Raw genomic sequence first — 16,946 nt, forward strand, 5'->3', positions numbered from 1 at the left:
AATAATGAATTTAACATTTGCATGTAACAAACTGAAAAGTATCTTCTTCCTCCACTGGGCAATGAAGGTAAGAAGTTTCAAAAACAGAATGATAATAAAAGCAACGAATTTATTTTCTACCCCTCACTACTTCCCATGATACCTCTACTTTGGTACAAGTGGCATACTATGTTAGAGGGAAAAAAATCCTTTCCAATTGTTCTTCTTCAAGATTTGTTGTTCATGTCCATTCCATTCTAGGTAAGTGTGTGTCCACAGGCACAGCTGCTGAAGATTTTGGTCTTAGCAGTACCTGTAAGGTCAGCTGTGGTGCTCCCTGGAGTGCTGCATTCATGCCTTAGTATGTAAGGTGCCAAAGGCCCTAAGCCCTCCCAGTTTTTTTGGAATGGAAATTGCAACGGGGGTAGGAAGGTGGGTAATGGAATGGACATGAGAAACATATAATGAAGAATACCAGGTTTGAGAGGTAGGTAACGGGCCTTTCTTCTTTGAATGGCTGCTCATGATGATCCCATCCTTGGTCACTAACAAGCCACATCCCTTGAGGTCAGGTCGGAGTTCAAAGTTGTTCAGTTTGCAATACTGTTCTACCAAAGACAGTGTCATCTCTGGCGTATTAGTCAAGCATGTAGTGAGATACGAACATGTAAATGGATGAACAGGTGGTGGTCCTAAAAATACCTGGAATTGGCACCAGGGCCAGGAAGTATACTGGAGTAGCCACTTTTGCCTGATCGTAGCAAAACTTAATGCATGCAGTGATCCACAACGAAATTCCTTGGGTGGACACCAGCTGACATTTCATCCCATCACAAGGAACAGCTGCATCAACTTATGGAATAGTTTGGTCCTTTTAACACAGAAGACTAGTGCTCTCTTAACGTCCAGGCCTGTGATGATTTGGGAAGAAGACTGGGAAGAAAACATTCTGGTGTGTGTGAAATTGTGAAACTGTCTTGGGAAGGAAACCTGGGTGTGGCCACCTCTGGACCTTTGCTTGATGAATACCACATAAAGCAGCTCTGAGGTAAGTGCTCTAATCTTAGAGACCCTTATGGTAGATATCACCAGCAGGAATGACAACTTCAGAGAGCAAAAGAAGGAAAGACAAAGTCTCAAAAAGCACTTTCATGAATTGTCGGAGCACGAGATTCAAGTACCATGGAGGGATGGGGTCTTGGATGTAGGGATAGTGTCACTCCAGACCTTTCAAGAACCATATCACCATGATATGAGCAAAAACCAATTGCCCTGGAATGGGGAGCAATATGGTGCCAAGAAGACCTTCACTGATGAAAGGGATAAGCCCTGGATCTTGAGATGCAGAACATAACCCAGGACTGATGGCAGCTGGGCCAGCTCAGGCCTAATACCAGGGGTCAAGGCCCAACACATGGAATTGTTTTCATTTGCCCTGATAGGTTGTTCCGGTGGAGAAATTCCACTGGTTGGACATGGGTTAAACACTTCTGTTTTCTGGCACTCAATCTTGCAGCAATCAAGCTGCACATGTAGGACCACCAGGTTCAGCTGCAGGAGAATGCCCCGGTTCTGGAACAGGAGATAAGGAACTGGGGTCATCACCAACAGGTTCAGCAGAAAACTGAACGAGTGCTGACAATGCCATCTCAGAGTTATCAGGATCATTTTGGCCCTGTCCTGTTTGATCTTCAGGAAGACTGTGGAACAATGACATCAGTGAGAAGTCATAGAGACTGATTACAGGGATAAGAAGACACCTCATGATGTGCCCCTGTTGATCCACCAGAAAGAGTGCAGATCACGAGTGCAGTGTCAGCTATCTGAAGCAAAAAACTACTGACCTGGGATGATGTGGACACCAGGGGAATGGCACTGAAAAGCACTGCCTAAGCTCTGGAGACTGGTCACGTTCACTTGCCTTCTGGGAGGCTTTCCTGGCTGGTTTTCCCTTTCAGAGAGTCTTTGCTGCGTCCATTTCTGCATGTGTTGCCAGCTGCGCTGGAAGAGTCCTTTGCTCTCTGAACACCAGAAAAGGGTGGAGAAAGTGTTGATTCCACTATGAATCTGGGTCTCCCACTGCTCCCTGGAGCCAGTGACAGATCCCTTGCAGGGGAGAGTTAGGAGGTGGTTTAGGGATGCGTGGTTCAGGGATGGCAGCCAAACAGGGTTTTTTACCTGATGCCCCTTGATCCTTCCTGCTCAGAGCCAGGTCACACTTCTTCCTGGGCACTACCAAAGGTGAAACAGTGTTGGGTAGATTCTGGTCCTCAGGTAGCACTATGCACTGAGGCCAAAGTAACGGGAGATGAGTCCAGCGGGGTGGTTGACTGGAGAGCAGCCTCCAGGAGGATGGCTCTCAAACAGGTATCATGATGCTTTCGTGTCCTGAGATCAAAATGCTTACAGATACAATACTCTTCTTTGACATGAAATTCTTCCAACTACCTCAGACAACTGGCACTGCTGTCACTAGCAGGAGTAGGTCTATTACAGGTAGCCCAGGGCTTAAAACAGGGGTGGACACTCCAAGAATTTGATAAAATGTCAAGGACTGCACTACTCCATGCTATTAATAGAGTAGGTGCAGGGTCTGGGATGGAGGTTAGGTGCAGAAGGGAACATGGAGCAGGAGACTGGGGTGCAGAAGAGCATGTGGGATCTGGGAGGGAGTAGGGGTAAAGGAGGGAGTTGGGACCCGAGGCAGGGAGTTGGGTGTGGAGGATGAGGTGGGGTGTCTGGTGCAGGCTCTGGGCAGAAAGTGGTTATGTTAGATGGCTCCCAGCCAGCAGCCCAATGGGACCCTGCCTGCCACACCCCAACACAGCACTCAAAGCGGCCAGCTGTAGAGGCCATCTGCTCTCTGTGTTCTGCACGCGCTTTGTGGGTAGGGCCTTCCACACATCGCATACACTGTAGGCATAGCCCACACAGATCCCACTGGCTGGTTTCTGGCCAATGGAAGCTGTGACACTGTGCTGGGAGGTGGAGACAACAACATCCCCTTCAGGACACATGGCACGCAGAGAGCACATGATCCCCACACCCAGTGCTGCAGGCCAGGAAACTGTCTGCAGTTCCTGCTGGGCCACAGGACAGCAGCGAGCCAGATCTGGTGGACTGGCTAGCTGAATCCAGCCTGTGGGTCACATTTTGCCCGTCCCAGCTTAAAACCAGGAGACTGGAACATACCCCATCTGGAACAAAGTCGCCACTGGGACCTTAACTTACTAACTACTTCACTAACTGCAGTAAACAAAACTATTTACACCTCTAATAAAGAAAGCAAAAAAGGAAAATGCCGCACACCAACCATCACAAGCACTAAGGAGGACCTGAGAGAGCATAGGGCCTCTGGCACCTGATAGATCAACACTTGAACACAGCACACCAGTTGGTGCCACAATCAACTGTGTAGATATCATTAAGGCAAAAAACTCTAACTATGCAAGCACCTGAAGAACTACAGTTCAGAAGTGGTTGCACTGTATTTTCTAAAATGATTGTATACATTTTCAGGAGGGTGGGCTTTGTATTGAGAATAACCCTACTTCAGAGTCTCACATTTTCAGGTTTTGATTTGCAGGCACTCAGTTCCAGCAAGGACAACAAGGATTCCACTACAGATCTTCAGAAATCTTCATTTTTGCTTTATAACAAGCATCAGAAGCTGGAGTAAAAATCTTTTGGAAACGCTAAATTGGATCTAATATTAAATCCAAAACCTGTGACACCAACCAATTTCAAAGTTTCTACATAAAAATCATTGTTTATCCTAAATTTTAGGTTTGTACTGGCACTTAAAACTCATCAATGGAGGTCCATCTATTAAGGTTTCACATATCTATAGTGTAGCAGTGGGCAAACACTGGCTCACAGGCTAGATCCAGTTCAGCAAGGTTAGCTCATCGTGGGCCTGCACTACTCTATTTACCTGCACCTGCACAGGTACAGGCATTTGCAGCTCCCATTGGCCATGGATTGCTATTCCTGATCAATAGGAGGTGCAGGAAATGGTGTCCTGGCCTGCGCCGCTTCTCACAGCTCCTATTGGGCAGCACCAGTGATCCGCAGCCAACAAGAGTTGCAGGCGCCCAAATGTGAGGAGGTGCAGATAAATACAGAGGCAGCAGCCCATCAGGGCTAACTGCAGTGAACCACATTCTTTTTTTTGCCTGCCTCTGTTCTAGTGTCTCACTTCATATTAGAGTCATTCCATACATGTCCAGAGGAGACACTTACACAGTCCCATTTAACACCAAAGCATATTGCTCTACAGCATTCTGTCACTCATAATTCAATCAGCACAGGAGCAAAGATCAGTCCCAGCAATTGAAATTTTGGCAATGTCTATACATTTGTGCCCTTTTCTAAAATCAAGCTATGTTCACATTATCTTTAATTTTCAAGAGAAGGCAGTAATCCAAAGGGGATTACATTAATTTGAACGAGCATACTTTTAGTTTGCACTGGCAGCATCCACACGGGTAAGTTAACAGTGCAACTCATTGCTCTGAACTGTGGGTCAATGTAGACAATCTCCCGCATGACTGTCCATTACCCTAGCTCAAGTACCAGCCAGCCTCCTCATGAGGTGTTTTATTGACTGGCCTGTAGGACTGCATTCTCTTTAAATGTTGCTGTTCTCAGACATGTCCTCGACAACTTTGCAAATTTATTTATTAGAAGTTCTCCTCTGTGTTACGCATATATTTAAAAAAAAAAGTGTTAAAAATGTGTAAAAAAAAAAAAAAGATATCCCTTTTTTCCCCAAAACTAGATGGCAATTATTTCCATGAATGAGACTGAACATCAGAAATATACAAACAGGAGCTAGTTTTATTTTTTGTAAGGGAAAAATCTAAAAAGTCTACCATGACTAATTGAAGACATGAAAAACCACTACTTCAAATATATTCAGTACGTATTTCAATAAGAAACATAAATGGATTAATTTCTATTAACTGCTAAAATGACAAGAAAAGAAGCCAAATATCATGAAGTTTTGTTGTGGATAAACAATAGTTAAGTGCAGTTATGTATACTATGTAGGCTCAATAAATCTTTTTCCAATGTATGCTGGTAAAACTAGCACACACAAAGAGAAACAGAAATGTGGAGATATAAACCAGAAAAAGACAACAATTTCAGTAACCTATAAATGAAAACAACAGTTGATGGTAATTTTCTAAAATGGAAAATAAGATGGGGAGATCTAAAAAAAATACTAGGGCATGCATACAAAATGAAATATTTTCAACCTTGGATTTATATTATTGTGGATATTTTCAGACTCAAGAGTATTTATATCATAAAGTAACATAAATGACTAAGCATACAATTGATATAAAGACCTTAAAATTGAAGCAGTCAGGTATTTTGTAAATGACTAACAGTAAGGTCCACTTACCTTGGAGCAATTCCAGAATATGAGGTATATGTACTCTGGTTTCTCTTCAGATCATATAAATCTTTTGCTTTTTATTTAATTGAGACCAGTCTTTAAATACCCCTTTGAAGCCTATTTTACCAGCAACATAACAAATCCATTATACATCTATAAGTATACACTAAACAAGAATTACTATACTGTCTAACTGCTACAAAAATTACCAGGACCCTTAAACTCACTTAACACTAGAGTAACTTCAAGCATTAAAAAAGAAGATAATTATTCTTTCCTTTACATTTTCAAAGTATATAATGGCAATGACCTCAAGGTCAGGAATTTGTGTGTGTTAATGATGTCCTGGGTTAAAGGCACTCAGCTACTTCATCTGGTCATCAACTGCTACCCATTTGTCATTACTGCTTATACAATTAAGATTTTTAACACAATGCTGATCAATGCTGAACTAAAATCAATGTCTCAAGCAAAATTACACTATTTCACATTATCCCTTACTTAGCTATCTCACGTAGCAAACACCGTCATCAAAAGAATAATTTGCAACATATAAAAAAGATATGCAAAATAAGGTGGATATGAAAAAGCACACCAACGTTAAAGATCTAAGAATAGTTCATATTACTGACCAAGAGCTGATGAGTCATGAAGTGGTCTTCGGCGTGGATTTGCTGCAGAAAATGGATAATATGGTGTTCCAGGTTTTCCTGAGGATGACAACTGACCAGGACTTCCAAGTCCCATATCTGACCGAAGGAGATTAGACTATAAAATAAACAATGAAAAGCAAATTACTGTAATTACTAAGCTTCACATTATGTTGTAAATGAATAATTAATTATGATAGCGGCTTTTGGAAGTTATAGCTTTTTATTCAATTTTTAATCAAGGTCTTAACATTTAAAGAAATGTTGACATTTTTAATTACAATTATTCAGAGAATGTACTTTTGCAATAGCAGGGACCCATACAGCGCAAATTTAAAGAACAAAAGAAATTTGGGCTGTGAGTCTGGGCAAAGGGCTCAATTCCACTTAAAAGGTCCATCTACCTAAAACATCATACTATTTATTTGTTTAATAAAATATTTGCTTAATCTATAATACAAAAATGGATTAAACTGTTAAAAGACCTCACATATAGTGTGAGATCAGTATTTATTATTCAGTTTTAGTAGGTATGCATTGGTGAATTCATACACACACAGAAAAATTATCCTGAAGAACAATCTCAAACAAAAAAGACAAAGCATACGCTGATTACATGTAATGGAATATTCAAAAATGGTCAAAATATGCAATTCCTTATTTACACATGCTGACAGTCATTGTTTAAAGCATCATTTTAATGTTGCTTTTGCTTGGTGTTGGGTTTCATCACTAAATCTTAGGCTGAGATTTAGTCAATGCAGAGGGCTTTGCCATGTAAATTGGAAATTATGCTGAGCTCTGCAGTTACAGAATGAAAAAAAATCCCAAGCTCAGGGTGAAACTCGGGGTGCACTATACAAAGTAAACATATGGCTACTTAGCAGTAGAAGCCATATTTACTAGAACAGTAATGCTGAATCCCACAAAGCTATCCCTCATACAGTAACAGACCACACTGCTTGAGCTATATACATAACATTTAGGCATCTACAGTCATATACCTTAATGCCAACCCTGAACCAACCAGCATTTGTTACATCGGTTATTTTTCTTTTTTCACATAGGTTCTTTGATCACCTGCTGCCTGGTGCAGAACTTCACCATTTATATTGTGTTTTATAGGCTTACTTGCATTATACTAATCTAATGTGTGATAAAATGAACCTCAAGAATAATTGTGCAGATATGAAGAAGTGATGCTAAAAGCATGCTGCTGGGTATTATGATTATATTGATATTGTTTGCCTAGGCTTAAACTGTACAAACAATAACTAATAATTGAGTTGCAGGACAATACACAACAGGAAACGCTGAAAATAATTTATCACTAACCATTAAACAATGCATGTAGAGAAGTGTGTTAGAGGGTCCCCCCACTTGGGGCAGGCCACAATACTTCACTATAGTGTGGGAGCTGCCCCAGTTCTGGGCAGGGCAGCAGTCACTACATGATTCAGCTCCTTCAGCAGGGCTGAGCAAATACATAGTTCACAAAGGGGCCCACCCTGAGTCAGGGCATGGCAGCAGTCAATGCAGGGGCTCCACTTGAAAACACACAGTAACAAGGGGCCCACCCTGGGTCAAGGCACAGCAACAGTCAATGCAGGGACTCAGCTCCTTGCAGCAGAGATGAGCAGACAAACAGTATGTAAGCAGCTCACCCTCGGGCAGGGTAAGGCAGCATCCCAACAAGTCAGCGAAGATCTGGAGAGGCACAAGGCTGCTGCTACATGGGGAGCAGGGAAGGTGTAGGCTCACCCACTCCCTGGGGCCCTAATAGCAGGTTGCTAGCTGCTAATCTGGCTCTTACATCCTGACATCGACTCTGGTGGGGCACCCCTCGGGTTACTTCCTATCTCCACCTCCATCGGCATGGGGTCCCACTCCCAGTAGTTTGGGAGGTCAGGCAGATCCATGTCTTCTGGGTAGCAGGCAGACAGCGAGCAGGTCCAGAGACTTGGGCAAGTCAGGACCTTCCCGGTAGCAGGCTAGCAGCAGATCAGGGGGATCCCAGGTAGATCTGGGCCCTCTGGGTAGAGGGCAAGCGGCAGGCCCAGATGCTCCTTTTGGGTTGGGTCAGGGCAGCCAGGTGATCAGTCTCGCCAGTCTGCAGATCTGGTGTGGGCTATTCAGCTCCTGCTCTCAGAAGCCCTGCCTGGGCCCTCTGTTCAGGTCAGATGCTGCCCTTGTAATGCATTCCATGCCCCTCTCTGGCACTTCCTGCTTTGCACGTCAATCTTTAGGGGCAGGACAAGGGTGCTCTAGCTCCATCCACCCAGGCTACCTGGAGGATTCCTCTGTTTCTGGACTGGGGGAAGGCCACACCTCACTACAATGTACCTTCAGTTTCCCAAACAGCGAAGTCTTTTACAGAGTCAAAAACTTAGCTTTGATTTTTGGCAGCCTCACAAATCAGATGGCAAACAATTCTATATAAAGGTGGCATTAACATTCAAAATTTTCCTCAAAGCAAATTTTGTGATGAAAAAACTAAGTAGCGTAGTATTCATATCCTTCCAAAAGGTGCGCTAGCTGCTTCACAGCTGATGTGAATTTCTTTCCTCCAATTCCTTTCTTGACCGCAGGTAATCTGGTTTCCAGCTCTTGCCACCCCACCGATTTAGTGTCAATACAATGGGTCTGTGCCACCTTATTTTGCACCCCTTTCATGATTAGGGGAAGAGTGCTACAACAACAGCACTGTTGTTTTTTCATGATGTCCAGTAATATAGCACTTAAGTGTCAGGACCGAATTAACTCATTTTCTTTCCTCCTAAATATTCTATAATTTCCCTCTGTCCACAGCCTTTTCTACATCACACTAGCATCCTCTGTATCGCTCAGGTATATAACCTGCCTGTGTTCTCTTGAATGCTGCCCTCATACCAAGTCCACAGATTTAGGGGCTCCACATCCCACTCTTGCTAACTCTTCTTAAAATTTCCAAGATCTTTCCTTTTCTTTCCATTCCCATTTTTGATACTATCATCTGCACCATCTTTTTTGCCTTGACGTCTGAATAGTTTCTCAGTTCCTCTGCATTTGTACTTTATAGCTCTAGTGCTGAAAAAAGTTAGACTAAATTACAGCACGGGGATTGCACAGCGTAAGGAACAACTCCATGCTGCTTTACGTTGATAAAAGGCTCAATACCATACCACATTTGTAACCCTTCACCCTCAGCTGACAGGTACTTTTTTTTTCCCCCACTTCTTTGTGATGAACAAATAAATTATGAAAACTTAACTTTAAAAATATAAAAGGACAAGGGGAGGCAAGTCAGTGCTTCTTTTAACCTTATTAACTTCCAGAATACCAAGTCTAATTTTCCCTGTTTTAGGTGGCGGGTGCAGAGAAGTTACATATTTCTCGAACATCTTCTTTTCAACACTGCAAAGGATATTTGAGATAAGCAGGTGTTAACAAAATGCAAAAAGTTTTAAAGCATCATGAATTAAAACAGCTGACCCACTCAATCAGATTTCATATGCTTGATATCTATGCTGGCATAATCTTACTAGTTCTCTAGTCTGTGTAGAGATTTTTCCAGGAAAAGCAAGGTCTAAATTAATTTAAAAACATACAATATTTTTTTCTTTATAATCATTTTATAGCAAACTTGCCACATAATATGAAGTAGCAAAAAGTGAATAAACAATTTAATTTTGTTTTTTGGGTTATCTTTAAAGCCCCCTCAATTTTGCCATAAATATACCTCATGGTTCTCAAATGCTATTGAATCAAAGCCACTACCTACTATCTGGTAAGTTTTCAGGGGTGGTCATCTTACAGAGTATCTAGGTTGGTTATGTACATTGATTCTTCCCACCTAACATCATATAAAGGAGCAGATGAAAACAAGTCAGACAAGTAGTGTGCCTATTCCAAGGTTGCTCAAAGAGCTGAATAATTTGCCTCCAGCCCAGGAATATGTTGGTTTTGGAAGAAACTATCCCCCCCTGCTTTGTAAACATCTCCCAGATTGACAGATATAGCAGAAGACAGATTTCAGCCAGTATTTAACTGTATGAAGAGGTCTGTCATAGGAGCATGCAGTGTTATACCCTTGTTGGTTTCAAGATATTAGTGAGCCCATGTGGCTGAGTTAACATTCTTTTATTGAACCAACTTCTGAGTGAGACAAGGTCAAAAGCTTTTGCTTCCGCCAAACAGAAGTTGGCCTAACAAAAGGTTTTATTCTCACTCACCTCGTCAGTCATAAGATCAGTCAGAGAGAAATGGGAACATTCCAGAAACAGACCTTATGTAAGGACTGTCACTCCTCTTGATACAAATTCTGGGCCTTCCCCCAACCTAAAAAGGGGGATTCCAAAAGATTACCTCCTTCACACAGGTAACAGGAGATGTTGGCAATTGTCAACACGGGCATTCTCTGCCCATGCAGGGAAAAGTGAATAATTAGTTTCTGTTCTCTTAAAAGAAAACAACAGAAGAAAGAAATTGACCACTGACTTTTCACTACCAATTCACTTTTTGCCAAGCTATTCTTCACAAATACCCATGTCCCTCCCAACTCCTCCTCCTCAGCTGTCAACCTCCATTCATGACAACGACAACCCTCAATCTTTCCGGGTGTCAACAACCAAACCCATGCCACCTAAGTTTTGCCATAACCTGAATATTAACAATAGAACTAAAAAAGAGTCCACTTTTTGTTTGTTAGTGCATTTATTTTACACTGAGGCAGAAGTGTTAGTCAGTAGCTCCAGTACTGACATGCTACAGCAATTAGGAGTATAGCCAGAATTTAGAGCTAGTCTGACACAGCAATCAGTGGAATAATCACAGGACTTACATACAGCAAGTCTCAGAATACACAGCATATTGAAACCTAATAACAGCACAGTTTAATTTGTAAATCTATACTATAGAGTTATTCTCCAAGTATATTCTTCTGATGTTACTGCAACTGAGACATACTACGTAAAACTGTTGAAATAGTTTTTTTCCTTTGTCTGCCATAGTAAAATAAAAATAGATGTTATTATCTCACCTTATTGACTTTTATCCATGTCTGAGCCAGCTGAGAAGCAATATTGACTACAACTGATCCTGTCCTAAGGGCACTTGACAGAGAATGGTATACACAAATACTTCTGAGGATACAATGACTAGCAAGGAAGCTTTGTATTATTAGTAAAAGGCTCCTCTGGGCTAACTGCTTCTGGGCTCATTGTAGGCATCAGTTTACTGATATGATACATAGGGTATTTTTTAGTAATAATACAGAATGTTCAAATCCTCAGGTAGAACCTCATCTGCTAAACATGAATCCAATTACTAAGGAATAATCAATGACTAGTTATCCTCCTGAAACACTGGCTAACGCTGCATGGATTAGTGTCACAGATAAACAGACATCATTGTTAAGTAACTGCCTTTCTGAATTACCCACAGCAAATACCCATGTCTTTTAAATAAACAAGACAACCAATTTAAAGGACTTTTTTTAATGATTTGTAGTAGATACTATCAAGAAAAAAGAAAGTGGTTTATTTCAGTCAACCAAATGACAGAACAGGCCTAATTCCAAAGAGGCAAATGACTGGTTATGGAGGCAGGGAGAGTACACTCAGCTACATTGCTTTTCTGTGCTCAGCTTCAGTCTAATCCAGGAAACAGCTTTGATAGTGGCCTTAGTGGAATCAACATGACCTGCTCCAAGAGGTAAAGGTGCTAGAGTGCTCACTAGCTGATGGAAAAGCATTCTAGAGGATACGGGTGATTTGGCAAAATATGCCACAGAAGGATGAAATAACGGAGAATCACCTCTTTACACACAGGAAAAATAAATAAAAGAATGACAAACATCTGTCTACTTTCATAATACAAGGTTACTTTTGTATAATACATTTTATATGCACTGCAAATTATTATATATGTATTTAATTAACTTTAACTTGCATATTACCTAATCTAATTAACTCTATGCCTAACTAACCCATTATGATTTGTGAAGAGAAAATATTTTGTTTGCTTTTTGAAGTGATGTATTCATAATGCATTTTCAAATGTTTAATGAATTCTTTCACAGATTTTTGGGAAAGAAGGAAGGAAAAAGTTACCCCTTCTACACCAGCTGTGGCCAGACAAGAAAGGAGTGGGATCATACACTGATCCTGAATCATAGTATATTATGGTCCTTCCAGGTTCATGGATGTAGTGAAGCCCCCACAAAAAATAACAATCATCTCCTTGTTGCACAGAAATGTGGAAGTGGGGCTGCTTCAACCCAGCTGGAGCGACACACATGGGGCCACCCTGAACAGCGTTTCTAGGGCTGCCGTGGCCAGGCCATCATGCTCCTGCCCACCGTGCTCCAGGGATGGCATGCTACAGACAGGAGCTGCTGTGCCCACACTGGAGCACCCCACCTTTCCTGCAGCACCGACGGAAGGGATGCTCCAGGCTGGCCGGAGGAGCCCCTGCCCACTGCAGGGGGGCTGGAGCGCCCTCCCCAGATATCCCCCTTCCAACTCATCTAATAAGATAACCAGTTAAAATTAGCATTCAACCGGTTAACCAATTAAATGGGATTTTACATCCCTAATCAGAAGGCCATTAGGCCTGGTCACAGACTGGTGGCCCTCACTCAGTTGCCCATGATTAACATAGCTAAACCAGATCAATATGAACCCTATGGAGTTATTAGGATCCTGAAACAAAGCTATAAAGCGTGTGACAAGTCCCTTGTCAGTCCCCTAGAGGTTTTATGCTTCCCCATAGTTTTTTATATGCCTGAGAGACTCACAGTGGCCCCTTTGCTGCCTTGGGCTTTCCCAAAGGCAAGAGTATCCATTTACTGAGCCATTCTCATCACAGACAAATCCTAAGTGGGGGGGTGAACTAGCCCCCACTCACAGGTGTTGGGCTGCTCCTGTTTCCCCAGCAGGTGGTGGGAGACCAGGGCCACCCACTACTCTGGGCTGTTGCCCAGGAACCCTAGGAGAGAGGCAGCTGGTGAGGATTTTACCCTGGCCCCAATGCAGCAAACTCTCCCTGGGCCATTTCACCCACTGCTTCCCTCTGGAACTGACCCTCCCTGGTGTGGTCTGGACTTGTCTTCTCCTCTCGATCTCAAGCCTCCTGCCTTTCCTCCCTGTGCACCTCTCAACTTCTTCCCACTTCTGTCTGGGGGGGGAGCCTTTTTACAGTGGGCCAATAGAGCTTGCCCCTACAACAGGTGTCTAATTGGCCCTTTCCTGCATGGTGCGCCTTAACAAGCCACAGCTGCCTCAACTAGCTGCTGGGCTGCACTCTGAGAACCAAGTTTGGAAACAAAAAGGCATTATTCCACTCCCCACAATACTTCCCCTCCATCAGAGTCTTGCAGCCTGTCTGCTACGGTCTGCCACAAGTGTCATCATGGACACTCGGTGCTAAGTATCTCCACTGCCAAAGCATATTGCTTTCAGTGCTCTATATTTTTAAGCACAGTCTTGACTACAAAAGTCAAAATTTTGACCCCATATTAACAGCACAAGCTCAGTGTTTTTACTGACTGATTGCCAATTGGGTTCTTGTGTAAAAACAAGGCCAGAGTTAAACTGTTATCAATATTGGGCAAAGCTACTGCAACTCCATAGTTAAGGTTGCTTTCTCTTTTTGCACGATACAGAGTTCAACCTTTAGTGCAAAAAAAAGAATACAAATGAAATTTTCACCATGTAATTCTCAACAGCTTACATCTTCCAAGGAGTTTCAAAAACGTTGACCAAGCGGCTTCTGAAATGTAGTCAGCTAATATCCCCTTCCCCAAACAATTCACATTTTCAATCTTTTTTTTCTCCCCAAACCATCCTAGCTGTAATGCTATAAAACAGCAGAAAGTGACAAAAAGTAATGTGTCTTCAGTGGGTACTTTTTTGGGTTATATAATTATTTTGTTAATTAACAAAAAGAAAATGAATCTGTTTAACTGAAACCTTATATACCTTGGTTAACTGATGGAGGACAAGACCCACAGAGCCAATACCCTTTATGACGTAAGAGCTGCTGATTCAGCACCCACGTTTTCTTAAGCATGAGCCATTTCCAGAAGCTTTCAGAACAGGAAGTAAGGTGGAGAATTTTCGTGTCTTTCTGATGCTGGGAGAGGGAGAAATCTTCACTCGGGCAGAGTTCAGTTTTTGTTGTGTTGTCTGCCCACGCTGATTCTAGGCGGAAGAAGCTAAGACGTGCTGTTAAATACTTTACATTTTCATTTTATTGCTTTGCTGGTTTTGTGTTAAGTATGAAATTTGAACTCTTACCTTAGTATTTTTCTGTATAATTTAATAATTATGGTTATAAAGGGGGCTGCTAAGCTCCACTAAACAAGGCGATGCAAGCAGGTCGAGGAAATATACTTTATTAGACCAATTCTGTTGGTGAGAGAGAGAAGCTTTTGAGCTTGTCCTATTTAAGCAAGTTGTACATGTCCACTTCTTTTTGAATGAAAAGCCTAATACGAAATTAAAACTGCAGAAAAGTATTTTCCTTGGAACTCATTCTTGTACATTGTAGACCTTCTGGCTATAAAGCAGCAGCTTACCCGAGTCAAAATGTCATTCATCTCAGTCAAGTCGAAGTCAACAGCTAAGACTGTCATGTTTTTAACGCTATCCAGTTTTCTGTTTTTTTGACAAATGTGTAAGAAAAAGCCCCAATAAGCTCTGAATTAGTAAAACCCTGACTTATGTGAAATTATAGTATGATGTAAATTAATTTTAAATTTAAATTCTAGGGATATGTTTGCAATTATCAGCATGTTGTTAAAGAATCCTACCCTGAGAATCTCATTAGATAGCGATGTGAAATACAGTTGTTTCCATTTTGAGAACAAAAGGACCTTGAATGAGTAATCAATAGCAACTGGCAGAAAATGAGACATTAATTATGATCCTCCAGTGTTTTGTCTTAGACAAGGTTTCATTAAATGTATTGTGCTAACCTGTACAGTTTCAAGTCATTACCAATATATTTGACCATATATATTTAAGGGAGGTGGGGGAGAGTATCTTAAAAGAAAAATGTGTTACGTGAAGTCTTGAACTTTATTTTTCTTGCTCAATCTGAAATAAAGCCACCGATTGCAAAACATTAGTCTTTTTTTTAAAAAAAAAGCCCAAATCTTATAATCTCAGTGTTGGCTCTTGAAAATTTAATTACGATCCTGCATACCTAAAGTGTCATGCAGGTTTGAGACGATAATGACAGTCATCCATCAATTGCACTCTGCCACTGTAATCAGGCTAATCTAGCTCACTGGAGTAAAAAGAAGCTACCTAGGGTACTAAAGTACTGAAGTGCTACAACATCATAAACAAAACAACAGATATTTAGTTTCACTATTCTCCTTAATTAACATTAACACTGAGAAATACCAAGATCTCAGCATATTCCTCCTCTCTTTTTCACTAAAGCTTTTTTCAGGATTACATCAACTGCCAACTCAGCATGTAAACCCAAGCAGAACATGCCATTGCGAATGTTTTTATTCCAAAGAAAGGGCAGGGGAAGGAGGAAAGAAACAAGTAAATATCTCAGTAAGTAGATTTTAGAAGAGTCCAAATCAAAAGACTTATGGGGAGGGTGGAATAAATATGGGAAGGGAGGAATAATGTTTTTGTGTTTATTTGGCATTTAAATAACCTCAAAGCATCCAATCAATGGAGTTATTTTTAAATGAATACCTCCCTCTCTCCACTGCGATGGTTGGCTTCTGGTACTGATAACTTAAGTGGTAAGACTACAAATACTGTTACAGGCTTCTCGAAGCAGAACCCTGCTGATGTTGGTGTCCAATCCCTGAGGTTTTGCTGGCTCAGCTTGTCTTTTCCTCATCCCCCAGGGTGAAGTATATTTGCTTTGCATACTAAATTCAGGGAGTTCATTACTAAATACTGTGATTACAGTCTCTCTCCCCCTCCGCCAACACTTTGAATCTTTTTGCTACATTCTGAAAGGAATAATTTGAGCTTTTTCCTATGCATGATTATACAAAGGAGGCAGTTTTATATGGAATTGAGAAGTATCAGAAGAGGAGCAGCTGAAGGGGTATTCATCCCACTTTTTACTTTTTGGGTAACTTGCTTTTCTTTATGATTAAGAGATGTGGGCATGAGAAGTTGACTTTGTAATTATAATTCAGCTGTTTTGCCAGCTGAGTTTTAGTGTTGTAAAACAATGTAAACATAACAATATTGTATCTCAAGCTATATTTGCATCAACTCAACTTCCTCTGTTTCTTTAGCACAATTATATTTTAAAATGCAGGAACACAGCACTGTTGCATGTTTTTAGAATCAAGGTGCTATTTAGAGCAAGATCCCCAACCTCTTTCAAATGTTCACTTATAGTGGGTTCAAAATAATGACGACTCTAATCGCCAAAGGAGTGGGTTCTAACACCACTGCATTTGCATAGCAGTGATATTTTGATTTTTACAAGGGAGAAAAAGGCAAAGGTTTACACTATTCTGATGTACTTCCCAGATCACAGTGATTTTCAAATACATTTATTTCAGGTTTCAAAAGCAGGAAAAGAGAAGTTACTCACCTGTAGCAATGATGGTTCTTCGAGATGTGTCCCCGTGGGTGCTCCACAATAGTTGTCGGGCTCGCCTGGTGCCACAGATCGGAATTCTTCCAGCAGTTTCCCCTGGATTTCGCATGCGCTGGCGTGCGCCGCTCCCAACACACCCCCAGCTACTGCGCAATCCGGTCCCCGCCAGTTCCTTGACCAACTGCTTCGAATGCTGCTGAAAAACACCAGACAGAGATCCAAAGCAGGGAGGATGGGCGGGTGGTGGAGCACCCACGGGGACACATCTCGAAGAACCATTGTTACTACAGGTGAGTAACTTCTCTTTCTTCTTCGAGTGGTCCCCGTGGGTGCTCCACAATAGG

At 41.6% G+C, this 16,946-nt stretch overlaps 1 protein-coding gene across 15 annotated transcripts in view; it reads right to left on the reverse strand.

The window, feature by feature from the left end:
- Positions 1-16,946, reverse strand: part of TCF12 (transcription factor 12) — a 395,995-nt gene that overhangs the window by 71,090 nt on the left and 307,959 nt on the right. For all 15 annotated transcript variants that reach the window (XM_075006242.1, XM_075006258.1, XM_075006256.1 and 12 more), the window contains one exon: positions 6,016-6,151. In XM_075006242.1, the coding sequence (XP_074862343.1) occupies positions 6,016-6,151 (136 nt within the window). The remainder of the gene's footprint in view (positions 1-6,015; positions 6,152-16,946) is intronic.

The sequence above is a fragment of the Carettochelys insculpta genome, chromosome 12 (assembly GCF_033958435.1).
Source record: "Carettochelys insculpta isolate YL-2023 chromosome 12, ASM3395843v1, whole genome shotgun sequence".
In the NCBI taxonomy this organism is placed as follows: Eukaryota; Metazoa; Chordata; order Testudines; family Carettochelyidae; genus Carettochelys; species Carettochelys insculpta.